General features: G+C 37.0%; 1 protein-coding gene across 1 annotated transcript in view; it reads left to right on the top strand.

Annotated features, from left to right (window-relative positions):
* TXNRD1 (thioredoxin reductase 1) overlaps positions 1 to 20,294 on the top strand; it is a 70,838-nt gene extending 50,544 nt beyond the window's left edge. Inside the window, exons 10-17 of the mRNA XM_075856652.1 lie at positions 210 to 435; positions 1,553 to 1,642; positions 1,860 to 1,936; positions 4,405 to 4,561; positions 6,342 to 6,449; positions 7,127 to 7,222; positions 12,231 to 12,365; positions 17,911 to 20,294. Of these exons, the coding sequence (XP_075712767.1) occupies positions 210 to 435; positions 1,553 to 1,642; positions 1,860 to 1,936; positions 4,405 to 4,561; positions 6,342 to 6,449; positions 7,127 to 7,222; positions 12,231 to 12,365; positions 17,911 to 17,973 (952 nt within the window). The 3' untranslated portion in view covers positions 17,974 to 20,294. The remainder of the gene's footprint in view (positions 1 to 209; positions 436 to 1,552; positions 1,643 to 1,859; positions 1,937 to 4,404; positions 4,562 to 6,341; positions 6,450 to 7,126; positions 7,223 to 12,230; positions 12,366 to 17,910) is intronic.
* Positions 20,295 to 20,746: the final 452 nt, after the last annotated feature.

Here is a 20,746-nt window from a genome sequence, read left to right as displayed (position 1 = left end):
TCTGACATACGACTGTATTGGAAATAGGTGGGTGGGGCTACAGAGTTACGCTGAGCGCTATATATATATATATATATATATATATATATATATGTAAAAAAATTCTAACATTTTTCTACTTTCCTGTTGATGACTTTGGGAAGAAAGACTGGAATTTGTTTTGTATGTCCACATTTTATAATCCGCATCTGTTCTCTATTTTATTTCAGTGATGACCTCTTCTCCCTGCCCTACTGCCCTGGAAAGACTCTGGTGCTCGGTGCATCCTATGTTGCACTAGAGTGTGCCGGTTTCTTGGCTGGACTAGGCCTGGATGTTACCGTTATGGTTCGTTCAATTCTTTTGAGAGGTTTTGACCAGCAAATGGCTGATAAGATTGGTGAACACATGGAGGAGCATGGAGTAAAGTTTATCCGACACTTTGTGCCAACAAAGGTACTATATGATTTATGATATATTTTCTATATTATTTTTCCTGACAAATTGATAGTGTAGTACATATAGACCAAGATGCAATGAATGCATTCTTTGAGATTTTTATAAATATCTTGCAGATTTAGGGTCATCAGTATTAAAAAAGAAATGTGTTATATACATTAAACAATGGACACATGGCCCTAATTGTCTAGTAGTTTGCCCTTCTAGTTGGTCAGTCGGTTGTCAGAATGTGCAAACGATGACCATCAATAGCAGCGGTTGTAAAGCGTAAATATGTTTTGACTCCAAAAATGCAGTTTTTCCTGCAGTGTTTCCCCTTACCTTGAATTTTTCTTACCCCCGGTGAAGTACCTGGGTAGTCACCATGAAAAGGGCAGTACCAGAAACATAGTACCAAGCTGAAATGCATTCATCAACTGTCTTTGAATTACAGGATCTTGCTGTGAACGGAAAGCAATAGTAATAGCCAGAATAACTTATTCTAGTAGGGAAGAGTCAGAATTAATATTAGGAAATATTATTTTATTTGAAGAATAATATGCTATATGTATGGTTTGGACTACATCCAGGTCTTGTGGTTAAAATGATCTAAGCATTTCTAATATAAACACAGATCTATCCTAAGACAATGCTATAGAAAATTAAAATGGGAGACACTAAATGGTAAGATTGGTCTTTTCCTGACACCACTTTTATTTTTTTAGTGCCATAGACATAGCAAAGAATATTTAGTCCCTAAAAGCTGAATACCAACCATCTTCACAGTATGCTATTATACAATGCTAGATACAATATAATTATACCCCGATTCAGTCTCTATTCAGCAAATGTAAGGTACTGTCCAAAAAAAACACTTTTTTTATCCCCATTAAAATGAATGAGTACATAGAGTATGTTTGATGTATATTTGATGACCAAAACACTATGAACATATTTAAAACATAAAACAGCCAAGTGGACATAATTGTAATATTTCAGCAGTACATATAACATATCATTTCTGTACAGTACCTTATGATGTTGATCTAAGCCAGAGAACTAGAGCTCTAGGATTTGGATGTCTATAGTGGTGTATAGATTTTATTGTGCCTAATATATTATATTTTCTCTGCAGATTGAGCAGATAGAAGCAGGAACACCTGGGAAATTGAAGGTTACGTCTCAGTCAACTGACGATACAGAGATTACGGAAGAATATAACACGGTAAGTAATAAGTATAAATATAATTATCCAATTCACTGCAAATATAGAAAATGCACATCCTTCTGAAAATTAACTAGCTGCATTAGTAATAATGAGAGGTTTGTAAAGCCAAGTAAAAACACAGCAAACAACAGAAACGTGTGGATTATTTATTATATGTACTGCGCTTATCTTGGTTTGATGCCACTCTAAAGAGAAACGTAACAATGCTTTGCAGGTTTTACTAGCCATTGGAAGAGATGCATGCACAAGAACAATTGGTCTGGACATACCCGGAGTAAAGATCAATGAAAAGTATGTATATTAGTCGACAATTGGTATATGTATTATGTTTTTTATATTAGTCATGTACTGTGCCACTATACTGGGGATTACCAGAAAACTTCCTTCCGCAAGATTAGCTGCTTAAGCATTTAATATTCTCACATCCTCTGTGCAATATATTACAATTGTTACAGTCATAGGTTGAAAACTTGATCATGAGCTGTTCTTACACGGATTATTATAGTCAAATAACGAGCCTTGTAGCTGAGTGGCCAGTCTTTCTAGTCATTGATTATAAAAAATGAATGTTTCCATTCACTGACTGCAAGTAGAGAAAATATGAGGAACTGATACACAAAGGATTTTGAAAAGTTGTACAACTTTTCACTATACTGTGTTTAAAGAGGCTCTGTCACCAGATTATAAGTGCCAACACTTAACAACAGTGGTTTTTATTTTGAAAAACAATCATTTTTGAGAGAGTTATGAAACATTTTCGATTTATGCTAATTCATTTCTTAATAGGCAACTGGGTGTTTTTTAACTTTTTACCAACTGGGCGTCGTAAAGAGAAGTGTATGACGCTGACCAATCATTAACTTTACCGAAGTAAGTATCTTGAGAGTGAATAGACATTGCCTCCAGCCAGGATGCGATGTCTATTCACACTCCCCAAACTTCGGTAAAGCTTCTGTGGGACTTAACTTATCTCGCTGTGAAAGACAGCACAGCGTGATCTCGCGAGATCACGCTGTGTGTGCAGTGAAAGAAGCAGGGCTGGAACGATGAGAAGTGTATGATGCTGATTGGTCAGCTTCATACACTTATCTTTACAACGCCCAGTTGGTAAAAAGGTAAAAAACGCCCAGTTGTCTATTAAGAAACTAATTATCATAAATCTAACCTGCTCAAAATTTATCGTTTTTCAAAATAAAAACCACTGTTGTTATCTACATTACAGTGCCGATCCGATTAAGTAGGAGATAGGGCACTTATAATGTGGTGACACAGCCTCTTTAACCCCTTCCCGCCCTGCAGTGTCATAGTACATTTTGATTCACAAGGTTGTACTATTACGCTGCGGCGATGTTTCGGGCACAGGAGATGTGCCTGTGGCCTCACTTGTGGGTGTCAGCTGTAATATACAGCCAGCATCACACTTCAATGGCCAGAATTGGAGATGACTGATATTGGATGTTTAACCCCTTTAATATCAAAAGGAGTTTGATAGAGGGAGGCTCCCTATGTCAGCACATCAGCATGCCTGCGGCACAATCACAAGGCTCTCATGGGTAGCCAGAGGCATAAAAAGGTCCCCAGGTCTGCCATAAATATACATGTTTAGACCATGCCAGAGGCAGGGCTTAATAGATTTCTAGTCAATGTTGCATTGTGTCATGTTGGGTATGTGGACCCACTGGGCCGTACCGCCTTGACGGTATGGCAGCTGGCCAACAGCACACAGGTCACAGTGTATAGTTCGTATAGTGTACCTGTGGTAGCTCAGACAGTAGCAAGACAGGCTCGGATGGGTCTAGGCAGCAGGCAGGAGCAAGGAGTGGCACAGCAGGACAGGCATGGTACACAGCACAGCACGACTTCAACTCAACACGGCACTTGACAAGGATAGCATGGGATACAGGTTACAGGTAGCAGGAACGGGGAACACTGGGAACTGGAAAACACTAGGAGACCATTTGCATAGACATACTAGGATAACGACAACAAGGCTCAGGCAAGATAGTCCAGGGTGCTCTGGTAGCAATCAGCTCAATCTCACACCAGTGTGCGTTCCAAGGCTGACTGAGCTCACAAGCGCACCCTGGTGGTCACTGTGGAACAGGACGGCCGCATGTGCAGACATCCCTGGAGAGAATGGCGTTGACCAGATGGAAGGAGTTCGTGGTCAGTGACCACAGACATTACACATTGGCAGGCAATAATGCTGTGGAATAATAAGTATACTAAAACGCTATATTGTATATGCAATCAACTCATCGCAGCTTCAAGTGCCCTAGTGGGACTAATAAAAAGAAGGTTTTATAAAAGTCAATTTGTTCTGTGTACCCTATAAGGATACCTTCACACACAGCGCTTTTACGTAGCGTTCTTCTGCGGCTTTTTTTGCAGAAAAAAACACTGTGGTCATATGTCAGCTGGAAGTCAATTGGGAATTATTAAATGCACTACAAACAGTGTGTTTTTTCGTGGTGTTTTTTCCTTTTGACTTGCATTTTGTTGGGTCAGTGGCGTTTTATTAAATCACAGCAAGAGGTTAGTTGTGCTTTTTTTCAGGCATTTTCGCATAGGCTTCTCTATAGAAAAAAATGCATGTAAAAAATGTGTGATTAAAAAAAAAGTCACCCGAAAAACACAGATTCCAAGGTCAAAAGAGGCGTCACACAAAAGTGTATGCGATGGGTTTAATGAATGCTATTTCCTTTTAATAAAATAATGTAACATTTATCTGATATGTTATGATATGTTATCTCTTTCAGAACAGGAAAAATTCCAGTTAATGATGATGAGCAGACAAATGTACCTTACATTTATGCAATTGGAGATGTGCTGGAGGGGAAATTAGAACTTACCCCAGTAGCTATCCAGGCAGGTCGCTTATTGGCCAGAAGACTGTATGGAAGCTCAACATTGAAGGTCAGTTATCTCACTCATGTACATGACTAGATATGAGACTTCTGCCTTCTGAAAGTGATGATAATATGTAATTATCAATTTTGTTTCCTATTTACCCTTTATGAAAGACTAAAAATTCTGAAAATATACTAATTCTATATTCCAGGGCAAGTACCACCTAGTGACAAAAAGTTCCAACCGTGTACCCCCAAGTTAGTGATCTGTTATAAATCATATAGGATGTACCCCCAACTGACAGCATTTGAATCACAAATAGTAGATATGACCGTCCTTGCAGAACCCAAAATGACTGCAGATCAAACAACAGACCCCGTACATAAATATATAGACCAGAGGCCAGACCCCTCTTAATACAGAGCTCAGGCCAGACCTCTCTTAATACAAAGCCCAGGCCAGACCCCCCTTAATACAGAGCCCAGGCCAGACCTCCTCCCTTTATACAGACGTGAGACTAGACCCCCTTTATACAGACCCAAAAAGAGACCCCCCTGTATACATACCTCACACTAGGCCCCCTTGTATATTAAGACCCTAGACTCCAGCCCCCACTGTATTTACAGATGCCAGCTTGGACCCACCCTGTATATACAGACCCCAGACTAGACCCTTTAGTATAGTAAGACCCCAGACTAAATCTCTCACTCTATTTACAGACCACCCTGTATATACAGACACCAGACCCACCCTGTATATACAGACACCAGACTAGACCCACCCTGTATATACAGACCCCAGACCAGATCTCCTTGTATATGCAGACCTCAGAATAGACCCACCTATATATACAGACCCCCAGACCAGATCCCAGAATAGACCCACCCGCATTTACAGACCCCCTTGTATATACAGACACCAGACCAGACCCACCCTGTTTATACAGACCCAGACTTCTCCTATATTTACAAGCCCCTCTGTATATACAGACACCAGACCCCCTAAAAATGACAGACACCAGACCCGATCACCCCCCTGTTTACAGACCCTCATAACAATGTGTCAGCCCATCATAACAATAATTTTACTGCGGCGGCTGTAACAAAAACAGACCGCTACCCCTTCCTATTTCCATGGACATACCTATATAGAAGAATGATGATGTGCATTACAGCAGGACACGTGCAGCACTACCAGTGACAGAACAGGCACAGCGCTGAACGTACAGAGGAAGGTGGGCTTCCTCAGGGGTCCGATATACATTTTTACCAGCAGGTTCCCAACTTGAATGCCAAATATTTAAATGCAGGTGGGGGGTTGTGTAGCATGCCACGGGAAATATTCTCTACTTCTATAACCAAATATAGAAAATTCCAAATACACCATATATTAACGTGGAATCTAAATAAATGTTATTGTATGTTAATAATTTCCTATAAGTTATCCAACCTTGTGTGTCCCCTCCCAGGGTAGAATTTTAGGCTTGTTTGCCACACTAGAAAACATACAATACATAACTCCCCACGCTCACTACTTTACACTTATCCTTTACTTATCGACCTGTATGTGCACATTCAGTACCAGGTAGAGATGTGTGCAGCCTATTTAGTTGTGTAAAGACAGGAGAGAGAGCCCTGCAGCAAATCTTCCATCTTTCGGACACCCCCCACCAACTTAAAAGTTTAACAATTATTACACTATCAGAATCAAGCTTCTTTTTGAAAAGACAACTGCTTTAATGTCATTGCTCTATGTTTCAATCTCACATCTTGTAAAAGTTATATATCAACCCACCGTATAATTTACACTCAATATGAATGCATATATTTAATAATCCCTTACACAGTGTGACTACATAAATGTTCCAACAACTGTATTTACACCTCTGGAATATGGTGCCTGTGGTTTATCTGAAGAAAATGCCATCTTAAAGTATGGAGAGGAAAATATAGAGGTAAGAAAAAACATTCAGTCTTCTATGCATTGCACACGGGGGCCCACATTTACTAATACTGTCTAACAATTAAACAGCTTAAACTTAGACTAGGCCAGTGTTGCATGCTGCATCACCATTTTGGAGCATCTTGCATGGCCTGTTAGACACAGAATTTTGTGCCCGTTTTTGTTTTTTTTTGCATTTTTGGAGCACATTGGTGCATCTTAAGCCATGCCCCCTTTTTGGCAAGCCCTTTCCCGCTAAACCACACTTCCTTTTTGGACCTTTGTGTAGTGAGGTGCAAACATCAAACTGCGCCAATTTGCGCCAAAATTTGTTTCATTTTTTGACATTTTCTAGACCCAGACGCTGTAGTAAATCTTCCCCAATGAGGGAGGATTATCAAAACTAGTGGAAGGGAAAGATGGAGCAGTTGCCTATAGCAACCAAGCATATTTCAGCTCTTGTTGTTATTGGCAATTGCTCCACTGTTCCCTTGCATATAATGAAACAGATCCGGCAATAGATCCCATTGATTCCAGTTGGATTTTACAGGAAGACATCATTACTAATTATTTCATCCATGCATGATGCATTTATGATCTGTTTTCATATCCGTTTTAAAATAAAGTGACATTTCGTTTTATATTGTCTTTTGTTGTCCTTGCCCAAAGTTTATGCCATTTGTTTTGTAGGTTTACCACAGTTATTTCTGGCCGTTGGAATGGACAGTTCCAGCGAGAGACAACAACAAGTGCTATGCAAAAGTCATCTGCAACATAAAAGACAATGTAAGTGAAAAAAATATTGCAGCAGTCATTGTCTAAGTGATTCTGGAAGAAGTAATTATGAACTTAGATGTGATTGTTATTAGATGGATCCCGTGTGTCAGACACACGCAGGACCCGATTTTAGTTGAGACGTCAGTTCAGCTGAACTGACGGAATCGGCTGAGACAGACAAAACAGCTTCTATGTATACATGATGCATAGATGCTGTATCATAAAAAAATTCAATAAAAGTCAATTTAAAAGTTGTTTAAAAACACATAAGACTGATTTATTTACAAAAAAAATCCTTTTAAGGGTGTACATAGCCTTTATATATACAAAATACAACACACGTTGTGGCCAGTAATCTATTGTATTGCTACTGCATTTACTTGTCTTTTCATAATCATTAAATTAATTGCCTAAAAAATTATTAGCAAGGTTATTAACCTCAGAAGTTATGTTCTGACAAAGACTTGTTACATTCATTTAAAATAGCCCTTTAAATAATAATGGCCACATTCACGTAATAAAATATAAGATTTATAGTAATAAAAATACCATTAAAGTTAATGTGCCGTCGGGAATAATAGACCAGTTAGAGCGTATATACATATCTAGTGATTTGTTCAAAGTTTCCTGTAGGAATTTTCCTGGGGGTTTGCTATTAAAATACTATTGTTGATATAAAAATCCCATGTCTTACATTATTATTAACATTGTTGCTATTATTATTATTATTATTATTATTAATAATAATAATAATAATAATAATACTATTACTCTTATTTTTATTATTATAATTATTATTATTATTATTAATAAAACATTTTCTCTTTTTGGGACCCCAAATCAAATTAATGGAAGCTCTTCCTTCTGTATAATATTCCAAGTAGGCAAACAAAGCACAGGACTGTGACTTTGGGTGTACTAACCATAAGACTGACAGCATTGAGAGAGGACAGATGAGGGGGAAAAGCACAAAGTGATTGTACTGACATTAACCCTTTGACAACCCGCGCAGTGATAGTACGGCGTAGGCAGAAGTCTGCAGAGGACCTGCGTGATACTATATGCAAGTATAATGAAGCTCCCCTTATGAGATTAAAAATGTAAATCGTAAATAAAGATTACTTGAGAATATCTGTGACAAAAAGTAAAGATTAAAAAATAAAAACACAATATTTTTAAATTTTATTCTATAACAGTTACAAGCCTGTTTTTTTTTTTTAAATCTATTACATTATTTAAGGTGATTAATAAATAGAATTTCTTTGCTTTTTAGTTAAAATATAAATTAATATAAATTCCTTATTAACATTTATGTGCCCAAAAATGGTACCAAAAGAAAGACTAATTATTCCTGCAAAAAAACAAGACCTCATACTAGTATATATTTCTAAAATGAAAAAAGTTATGACAGCCAGAATACTTAGAGATTAAAACCCAAAAAATCTTTAGGGACTAAGGCCAAAAATGGCCAGCTCTTCAATGGTTAAAAAAAACCACATTATATATAAGACCATTCATATATACAGTAGAAATATATGTATATATATATATATATAGTTATATTTTATGTCATAGTGCATGTATAGTATCTACATCAGCTGCAAGGTTTCAGTCCCAACCACTGACCACTATTTAAACTGCTCTGAAGTTTCACATATTCACATATCAGAGCACTGCAGCTGGTGTTGTCTTTTTACATATGGCTAAAAAAAAAATTGTTTTACTATGCACATTGATAATTCCAATGAAACATGGAAATCACTAAGTAATGAGTAAAATAAACAGGAAATCTGAAAATCAAATATTTAAAAGTACTAAAACAATACAGAGAAGCACTATCCATTCCATAGTAATGGGTTGCGTAGATTCTGTCCCTAGAGACAGCCTACACTGACCAGCTTTTCTTATCATTACACTTGTAGCTTATAATGCACAACACTATTGGCACATGGATATATTATAAGGAGATTTGTGTTGGTTTTTGCTTTACCAATGGTCTATATAAGATTTTGTATTCAGTATTTTTGTTCTTTCCATTTTCCATTTTCAGCACTTGGACAGCTCCAGCAGGGAACATAATATTTTATTACATTAGGTGGGATCAACCAGAACAATGTGAATTTACATCTCCCAGTTAGAAGCACAGTAATTCCCATACAGAGAAACCTCAGTTATTAGGGCCGATTCCCATCAGCGTTCGCTTTCCGTTGCGGGGTTCCGCGACGGAAACCTCAGACGGAACCCCTCAATGGAAAGCCAACGCTGATGTGAACCGGCCCTAACATCATAAACCACCCAGTACATGCAGCTATTTTATAAGCTCAAGCAATGACTGCAGTCTGTAGGTGTTTCATTACTTTTTACTACAAGACGCTCATGGCATTGTCATCTCTTCATTGTGTCCCAGCTTGTGACATAACCTTTCTATCTGTCTACTCTAGATGAAGACTATGTTATGTTCTGGGAATTACTTTTAAGCTGCTATTTCTGTAAGCACTAAAATGATTTTCCAGTAACTGGCTACAAAGTAAATAATAAGGTTGGCAATAAGGAAATCTCACCCTGCTGTATGGCCTGACCATAGGATTTGATCAGTACATGTGCTGGTGTTCTATGATAAACAACATTTATTGCTTTCTCCCCCTGACCTGACACATCACATGAATTAACATAATAAAGCACCGCTGCTTATGACTTTTACTGCTGCCATCAAGACTGAGCCTACATTTTCCTAGTTGATAAGACTTAATAAAGTCTGCACTCTAGTAATACAGTCTGTAAAATGTGCAGGGATGAGAATAATAAAATGACCTATCCATCAACTTCACTTCTAGCCTCCAGTTTAGTGTTACATCAGATATACAAGGTACGAATTTCCAAGTTAAATCCGGAAAAAGAGAATAAATTAGCATTCTCCTTGGAAGGCGGTTGTCACCTTGCACCACTCACCTGTGTTGTGCTGCCTATGGTAATGTGACAGACCATAATCATAAAGATGATAAATTGAATGCAGGAGAACACCATCATTTCTACTAACCCGACTCGTGTAGGCAGTTGACCCTCATAAAACATGGTGACTTATGTGCTGCATGTCCAGGGTAGTGATTGCCTTAGAGATTTGACCCTTAGCACATACTGGCTGTTCCTCAAGTACCATCAGCACAAAGTGGCAATAATTGTCACATTTAGAACTAATTGAGGTTTTGGGAGAAAATGCTGACATTTTAATATCAGTTTCCAGAGCAGTGATTCCCCTCTAACTAAATTTGTATGTAGATCTGTTAGAAACAACGGAATATATTTAGTTTTTTCATTTGGGACTAAAATATTGAAAAAGTTAACATTATGCAGTGTCACTTTCTTTCTATTTCTACCTTAAAGCAATGACCTATTTACTGGTTTATAATCCATAAATTGAATGGCGACCTTTTAACTCCATGTTGTTGTTAGGTCAAAAATTATTTTCTTATTAATTTCCTAATTTAACTTTTTGTTGTTAGAACTAGGTTTTTATGATTAAAAGATCTAAATTCCTTCCATAGTCATAGAGTTAAATCATAAAATTCACATTGCAACCACTAGGGGGAGGTTAGGAGCATACTGCATACTATTTTATTATGGAAGAGTCCCTAACTTTTCACGTGACTTTCAAAATAAGCTGTCATATGAGTGTAGATGAGGAATAACACTATTTCTGCCCATTTTATGAATTTTACCCTGCATTGTTTAGCAGTTTTCCCCTTGCAGGCTCTATCTCTATATCCGGTTTCTCTGAGCTAGTGGGCGGAGCCTGACCACTATCATGTATTCTATACATTGCACACAGAAAATAGGAAAATCCTGTTCTCCTATCTTTATGAATCACACACATATATATATATATATATATATATATATATATATATATATACACACACATTATATATATATATATATATATATATATCAAAATCCAAGATACAAGACAGCACTCCAAATTCAGTGAAAAAATAGGATCACTTTAATCACCCCTTGCGACGTTTCAGCCTTACTCCATGGGGCTTTTCTCAAGCAATTCTCTGCTTCTTTTATATATATATATATATATATATATATATATATATATATATATATATATATATATATATATATATATAAATGTATAGTAAGGGCGGCAGCATGGAAGAGATTATACAGCATGTATGCAGCGTGTAGCTGAGAATCCAGCACTGGGGTGGCATGTGAATCTTAACCGAAGCTGCTGCACGTCTGTGTGTGCCTGTGTCTCATTCTGTCCCTCCTCCTGCTCCCCCTCCTCTCTATATAGACTTCTATGGGCAAAATGTCTAGATCTTTCTCTCCCTGCTCCCTCCTCCTACTCCCCCTTTACTCTCCATAGACTTCTATGGGCAGGTAGTGAAGAGACACACCCCCAGTTTCTGCAGTCTGGCTAAATATCGACAGATTTTGCTTGACAATAGGGGGTGGACAGCAGATTACAGGAAGGGAAACACTTAGTGGCACCAACTTCACACAGAATTTGTATGTATAAAACAGCTACATTTTAGCATAAGTTGTTTGAAAAGTTAGTGTCCCTTGAAGCTCAATGTATAAACAGTATTCAGTAAGCCAGGGGTAGACACAGACAGCAGAGGGCTCCTGTGGAAGATCAGCATATGGGCCCCTTGCTCCCTAATAGCTCATGTAGCTCAGTCCCTTAATCCAATAGACAGTAGGAAGCTACTATCTGTTTTAAAGGTGACAGTGGGCCCCCTTACGTACTGGGCTCTTGTGCAGCTGCAAAAGTTTGACATATACGGTATGTCTTCCCCGGCAGTAAGCACCCTCTAGTGGTGCATGAAGATTGTCAGAATTTTATAATTTTGTTCTATGTCTATGTATTTGTATCAAAACCTTGAAGTTCCAACCTGTATAAAGGACATTCATTTATTAATTAAATATTTAAAACTGTTATTAACTTCATTTTTTGTATTTACACTGTTTTTCAATATTGTTTTCTATTTTATTTTTCTTACAGGAAAGAGTGGTGGGTTTCCATGTCCTTGCCCCTAATGCTGGAGAAATTACACAAGGTTTTGCAGTAGCCATAAAATGTGGTCTCACCAAAGAACAACTGGACTGTACAATAGGAATACATCCAGTATGTGCAGAGGTTAGTGCTGGGAATATGATCTTTCATATCATTATTTGATATAGATATTCAGGATCATAAGTTATTATAGGATGCCCGTATGCGTGTCACATAATGGTAGCGCACAATAAAGACAGATCTTGAAATAGAATGGCAGAGCATGTCCTTTTCCAAGACAAGTAGGACAAACCTTAGAAATTATGTCAACTTCTTTTCTCATTAGAAGACAGCACAAAGTCTGTGCTTAGAAAAAAAAGATTTTGGTACTAAATTATAAGATGCATCCTACCTCCGAAAAATTAATACTAGTTATGGCAATTTGTGGAATTTATTGAAGAGTTCTCTTAAAAGTTTAGAATTATCCAAGGTCAGAACTGACATCTACTATACTGACTGGCTCTGCAGAGCAATGCACAGGGCCTCAATCCACTATTAAGTGCTAAAGCTAAGATCTCTTGGTATCCACCAATGCAAATAAGAATTAGGAGTGGAAAAAGGTTTTAACATTTTACCATACCTATATTTCTTAACCCCTTGCTGCAGCCATTTTTCTGTTTTATATTTAGATTCCCCCCCCCCACCTTCCAAAAGCCATAACTTTTTTATTTTTCCATCGATATAGTTGTATGAGAACTTGTTTTTTTGTGTGACAAGTTGTAGTTTTTCACAGTGCCACTTACTGTACCAGTACGTTATAATGTTCTGGGAGACTGGAAAAAAATATTTAATATTTTTGTGATGGAATGGGAAATAAAAAACAGTGTTCCCTCAATTGTTTTTTGGGTCTAGTTTTTACAGCATTCACTATGCGCTAAAAACAACAAGTTAACGTTATTGTGCGGGTCAATACAATTATGGCAATACCAAATTTATATATTTTTCTATTTATATTTTACAACTTTTATAACAAAATATAAATTGTTAAAAAAAAAATTGTTTTCTGTTGCCACATTCTGAGAGCCATAACATTCTTATTTTTCCATTGATTGAACAGTGTGAGATCTTGTTTTTTTGCAGGGAGAGCTGTAGTTTTAATTGGTAGCAGTTTAGGGCAACATTTTCATCACTTTTCATTGCATTTTTTGTGGGAGGACAGGGTGACCAAAAAACAGCAATACTGTAGTTTTTAATTATTTCTCTTTTTGGTGTTTACTCTGACTTTTACAGACGCAGCTATACCAATTACCAATTATGTTTATTTATTTTACATTACTTTTGGGGAAATATGTTTTTGTTTTTTTTAAATTTAATCTTTTTTGGTATATAATAAATAAATAATTTTAACTGTTTTTTACTTTTTTTTATTAGTCCGCCCAGGGGACTTGAACTAGCGATTGTTGGATCTCTTGCACACTATACTGCAATACATTATGTATTGAAAAATGTTTTGTTTTTTACCTGCCTAATAGAAGCACAAAGATGGCAAAACAGGGAGCCTTCATTAGGCCACCAGGCTGCCATGACAACCATCAGCACCCCGCGTCAAGAGAAAGTGATATGCTATCGGAGATAGCAGGGCAGGGCTTTACAGGCAGATCTTAAAAGAGGCAGAGACAAGGCAGACTTGGGGGCCTTTATTAAGCCCCTGAGCTGCCATGACAACCATTGGCCCTCTGCGATTGCATCACGGTGGGGCCAATGGGTTGTTGGAGGGGGCAACACTCGCTAAGTATGGAGTGGGCTCAGTCCCTAGTCCCCCCTCCCAGCTATGACATAACCCTACGTCAAATGTCAGGAAGGGATTTTAGGACTTATGTACCTCCAGGTTATCATGAAACTGGTTGCCTTTGGGAGCCCATGACAATCTAGATAAACATGCTCTATGCTTGTCAAGCAAAGGGTGGTATACAGGGTGTTCACTGTGATTATGTAGACCAATGGCCCAAATACTAATAGAGCCAGCCCTTTGAATGATTTTTAGTGCACTCATATGCTGTATATCATTCATCATATAGATGATTCATAGTGCACTCATATAAATTGTTCATCATCTGGATGATTCATAGAGCACACATATCTATCTATCTATCTATCTATCTATCTATCTATCTATCTATCTATCTATCTATCTATCTATCTATCTGTCTGTCTGTCTGTCTGTCTGTCTGTCTGTCTGTCTGTCTGTCTGTCTGTCTGTCTGTCTATCTAGTTAATCATCTAGATTCATATTTCACTCATATATATCATTCATCATCTTGGTGATTCATAGTGCACTCATATATATCATTCATCATCTTGGTGATTCATAGTGCATTCATATATATCATTCATCATCTAGATGATTCGTAGTTCAATCATATATATCATTCATTATCTCGATGATTCATAGTGCACTCGTATATATTGTTCAACAACTGGATGATTCATAGTGCACTTATATATACAGTTCATCATCCAAATGATTCATACTGTACAGATATATATATATATATATATATATATATACATACACACACACACAGTATATGATTCATAGTGCACTCATATATACAATTCCTCATCTGGATGATTCATAGTGCATTCATATATATCGTTCATCATCTAGATGATTTGTAGTTCACTCATATATATCATTCATTATCTCGATGACTCATAGTGCACTCATTTATATCGTTCAACACCTGGATGATTCATAGAGCACTTATACATACAGTTCATCATCCAAATGATTCATACTGTACATATATATATATATATATATATATATATATATATATATATATATATATATACACACAGTATATGATTCATAGTGCACTCATATATATCATTCATCATCTGGATGATTCATAGTGCATTCATATATATCATTCATCATCTGGATGATTCATAGTGCATTCATATATACCATTCATCATCTGGGTGATTCCTAATGCACTCATATTTATCATTAATCATCTGGATGATTCATAGTCCACACATGTATGTATGTGTATGTATATATATATATATATATATATATATATACAGTATATGATTCGAAGTGCACTCATATTCACCATTTGGGCTCATAGTTAACTCCCCACTTGTTAAATGGAATCATCACAAAATATTTAAAAAGAAAAACCATGTTCCATGTTACGTTTGTTGTGGTAAATGAATTGGTTGCTCTCTTTGTTTTGACGCAGATATACAGTTGCAGTTGTTTAGATATTGAAAGCTGCCACACGCCTCTCTGAGGACACCTCCATAAAAACACATCAAATAAGCTTGGCGGACAAACTCAACGTCGAGCTTGTAAAAGCAGCACATTGATGCTCCCACAAAAGACATCTTTGATACAGTTAATTAAAGCCTTTGAAAAAAACCCCGGCAGAAACATTGCAATTTCCTCTAATTATATTGTTACAATTACTCTCTGCTCACTTAATATCATGCAGCATGACACATTGCAGAAATGCATTATTTAACTGGAATAGTCAGTATGTTCAGGAACACGTCTTAGGCTTGGCTCACACATTGCACTTTAGTTGTGTTTTTCTTAGTAGTAACTGGAATGCTGCATATACAAATTGCAGGATAATAGGGCAGGGCTTATACCCAATACCCCTGGTATTTTACACAACCTCCTATAGGGACTTGTATATGTCAATTCTCTCCCATGGTCCAATAGATATAGCCCACTTCCAAGCTTGTACTCCTCTCCCCGCATTACAATGTTTGTGTGAATAAGGTTAAGTAAAGGAAAGTAAATGTAAAAAGAACAAGAAATAAACTAATTCATTCTAATAAGCACACAGAAATAACAGGAGTGTATGCACAGAAATACACACATAAAACAAGGCTTACACAGAGCAATCTTTTTAACTTTTTTTTTATTTTTTAAATTGAGTCATTTTCATTGCTGCTTTTTTGTGACATCTTTTTCCACTGCTCCTCTATCATTCTGGCTACAATGTATAATTGGCCTTAGATTAAACAACATGCACCAATGCCATCTGTATTGATGACGTACGACTGATTACTAAGGGCCTTTTCACATCAGCGTCTGCCTTCCTTTTATGGGTCCGTTTGTCCTTTCCGGCGGAGGAACCGATAAACGGAAAGGCAAACGGAAACCATAGCTTCCATTTGCATTACTATTGATTTCAATGGTAATGCTTCCGTTGCAGCTGGTTTCCTTTTGTTTACGTTCTGCAAGGTTTCCGTTTTTTTTTTCACGGAAACAATAGCGTAGTTTGCATTTAAGGTTTCCGTTTCTTTCGCGGAAACAATAGTGTAGTACCACCTTAGACATTTATGGAATATTTATGGAATAAGCCATAAATGTCTGATTGATGTGGGACCCATCTCTGGACCTTTCACCAAACTCAAGAACCTTCATCCTGCCTGGTGAGGCAGCCGCCACAACCAAACGAGAAATGAATGGAGAGGTGGCCATGTATCGGCTCGTCTCTCTCCCGTGATGATAGGAAGGGGGAGTAACGGAAACCACCAAGCCTGCTTGCACAGTTGCACAGGGTGGTGTGGATTACATTTTCTTGGAACCATTTTTCTTAATGCCTCATATAAGATACCCATGCAGTTCTCAAGATAGCCTTTTTTTTACCACTATTTTGAGGGTAAATGCACCAAAGCATTGCTGACATGGAGCACATTGCGATTAAAAAACAAAAGCTGCATAATTTACAATCATCATAAAATCGGAAAGCAATATATTAATGGGAATTTACAGTGCTCCAATATTGCAGAAACACTCTATGTAACCTGTGCTCAGGGCATCAGGATTCTTGTTATTGCTTATATTACTATAATATAGCCTAAAATATTGGAGCTACAATGTGAGTAAAGACTTTTGTCGGCTCTACTTTTGTATTGTAACACATACAGTATAGTATGTATAGTATGTATGTATAGTATAGCTTATCGATAACCATTGCACTGTTCTTGTTATTGCTTATATTACGATAATGTGCCTTTAAACAAGTTTGCCCATATAATGTTATAATAGATGCATTTATCATCATGGATGAGGGGCAAATAAACCTCCTTTTACTGAGAACACGATGCCTGAAGAAATTCCATTAGAGTGTAGAGGCCTCAATTTTCATTTGCGTTTAGGCTTTGTTCACATCTGCGCCAGGATGATGTTCCGTCGGAGCTTTCCATTGGAACAGGACCCTGACTACGCTATTGTCGACTACGCTATTAATTCCGGTAAAACGACAAAACCCTTGCACAACTGAGACAAACGGAAACCATTAGCCCCGGATCCGTCACCATTCAAATTAATGGTGATGGAAACGGAAACCTATGGTTTCCGTTTGTGTCAATCAGGGCTCCATTCCGACGGAAAGCTCTGACGTTCCGTCGGAACGAAGCCCTAGTGCAGATGTGAACGAAGCCTTAGACATTTCAGCCGTTGTCATTCATCTTTGATAGCAGAGAAATGAGACACGGTGTGGTTTCCTCCAATCATACAATATATTTTCCTTTGATTGCAAACACAAAATTATCCAGAAATGTTCATTTTTGTATTCATTGCTGCATTTACGAATAATCATAGTCCTTTGCTGTGAAAAAATCAGAGAAGTATTCTAAATAGCAACATAATCTTTGCTTTCAGATATTCACCACCCTAAGCGTGACAAAGCGGTCTGGAGGAAACATTATGCAGTCTGGATGCTGAGGTTAAGCCCCGCTGTTTGTTGTTGTTGCCATTGTCTAACAAAGAAAGTGAGCTAAATGGTTATAGCCAGAAGACAAAACCAAAGGAAAAGAATACGGAACATCTACAAGACTGAAGAACAAGAAGCTCATTATCTTTGAGAATGGCAACAAACAATACAGCACGATTTCTGGAAATAAACTACTGCAGTGCACTCCCTTAGTGCTTTTGTGACGTCATAACCCAAAGCCATATTTGGTGGGCTTTGACTGAGAACCTGCAAGCTTGGTTTATGGACATTCTGGGATAAGTCCCTTATTTTTGAGTGGAAACAGAACATTTATGGCTTAAAGGAGAACAATTTATGTATGAGTACATCAGATAATGTTTTTTAAAATTAGTAAAGCCTACATTTTACATGTATATTTTTGGAGAGGGGGGCAGAAGAAAATGAAAAGGGTTGTCAGCATTAGGCAATCCCTTTTTATTAGATGAGTCCCCCAAAAAAGAAACTGATCACAGTTGATCAGCTATAATCTTTAGGGAAACCCAACAGCAAGTATGCAGTTCCCCTGCAGTGCCACCAGAGGCAAAATGATACATTACATAGTGCGAATTGAAATCAATGGTCCGGTCTGTCTGTGTAATTCACGGACATGTCGGGTCCTCTTGAGACAAAGATGCTCTTTGTAGCCACTCTCTGCTTTGGATAATTGATATATGTCCCGAACAAATTACCCCTATCTATTAACTCAGAATGCCCTTATAAATGAGTTTTTATGAATCAGATAATGCCTTTAAAGTATATTGCATGTGATATGGAAGCTAAGTTAAGACTACACATGATATTTTTAGCCCCTATCTTTGCATTTTATTATTTTTATTATTATTGTTTTCCAATAGGAAATATTAGAAGTATCATGAGATAAATTGTCATCTATTAAGTGAATTATTGTGTAAAGTTGCCGCAGGCAATGTTCATAGTTTCATTCTATCATAAGGTCACTGATTTTGCTCTCTCCCATGTAAAGTAAGGAAAAATTACCAAATCAGATGTTCTGGTAGGATGCAATGGAGAAATGACACATGAACCTGTTCAGCTTTGTTCAGTAAATTACATTTATGGAGACATTTATGAAATCGAATGAGAAAATTTGATGCATTCATTGCATTTTATTAGAGATTTGCTTTCATGTTCTAAACTATATTAGCCAAGGATAGTTAGCAGACCACACATGCATTTTACGTTAGTTTATTTTAAGTGTAATTATCCTTTAAACATTATTTTACACCTGTAGTAACATAATTGTTACTATTTTGTTTATAGAGTTTCCAATTCCATGCCGTAAAAAGGCCTTAGGAAATGTTATTGCCTCAAACATGTTATTTATTGCGTGATTTATTTTCATTTATGATCTCAGTAATGATAACAATATTGTGATTTTTAAAGAGACACAACAGAAGAGTGGGCACATGTCCAATAACCCGTTGCTGACAATAAGATTCAAAATTACATTTTTGATAGGTCGCTATGAGTTACAAAACATTTATACACATCTCACTTATTGTTATTGTAGCTAACCCTATTCATGTACATTTCTAGTTTCCTAAAGTTGGGAAATCACTGTGGAATTGCATTATTGTACTAACACCTTTATGGATTAGATGGGACAGTCTATTACTTTGTGTATGTGTTTTATTATGTCTTTATTCACACACGAATATTTGCAAAGTTTCTATTTTGTTAAGTGGTTTTCTTGTTAAGAAAATGGTATAAAATATAATGTGATTTTTGCTAAACATTGACTACTCTAAATTATTGGATTAAAACAAGGTTAATGGGCGGCAGAATTGCCCAGCTTCTAAAAGCATTTTGGCTGATATTTTGCAAAGGAACACAAGGGCATGTTTTCTATTATTGTTAAGCCACAGACACAGTGCTATTTGCTTGTAGCAGTTCTATTCCCTGAAGTTTGAGTTTTTTTGCACAATTTGCTCAGAGGACAGTTACAAAGACATATGAAACCCACTATATTACTTGTCCAGGTATAAACATATTTGCTAAATCAGGGTGTATGTAATCTATAGAACGTGGACAGAGTTCAGGACAGACCTGACGTGGTTTTAAGCATACAGCAGATTCATCATTTCGTTAAAGTATCTGTACTTTTACAAGTGATAATATTGACCCCTTAAGTATCAAGCCTATTTAGGCATAAAGGCCTGCAGGATTTTTTGCGCTTTTGCGTCGCCACATTCTGAGAGCCATAACTTTATTATTTTTCCGTTAACAAAGCTATATGAGGACTTTTTTTGGGATGAGTTGTACTTTTCAATATCACCATTTTGGGGGAAAATATTACTTATTGATTAACTTTTATTGACTTTTTCTACGGGAATGGAAAAAGAACAGCATTTCCGCCATTGTTTTTTACGTTTTAAATATATACCGTTCGTGCTCTGCAAATAGCATGTTATCCTCTTTCTATAGGTCTGTACGGTCTTAGCGGAACCGAATATATCATTTTTTTAAATGTTTTACTACTTTGCACAATAAAACCCTTTTTTCTTCAAATCATTTGTTTTTGCATCACCACATTCCAAGAGCCATAACTTTAGTACTTTTCCGTAGATGTAGCCATATGTGGGCTTGTTTTTTGCAGGATGAGATATAGTTTTTATTAGTTCCATTTTGGGGTACATGGGAGCCCCCTCCGTCTGTCAAATCACCTTAACGCCACTATCGTTATTGACCGTGGTATTTAAGGGGTTTAACTGTGAGGATCGGACTTAT

Source organism: Rhinoderma darwinii, chromosome 3, assembly GCF_050947455.1.
Source record: "Rhinoderma darwinii isolate aRhiDar2 chromosome 3, aRhiDar2.hap1, whole genome shotgun sequence".
Classification (NCBI taxonomy): Eukaryota; Metazoa; Chordata; class Amphibia; order Anura; family Rhinodermatidae; genus Rhinoderma; species Rhinoderma darwinii.
The sequence above is the reverse complement of the archived record's forward strand: the minus strand, read 5'-3'. Positions and strand labels throughout refer to the sequence as shown.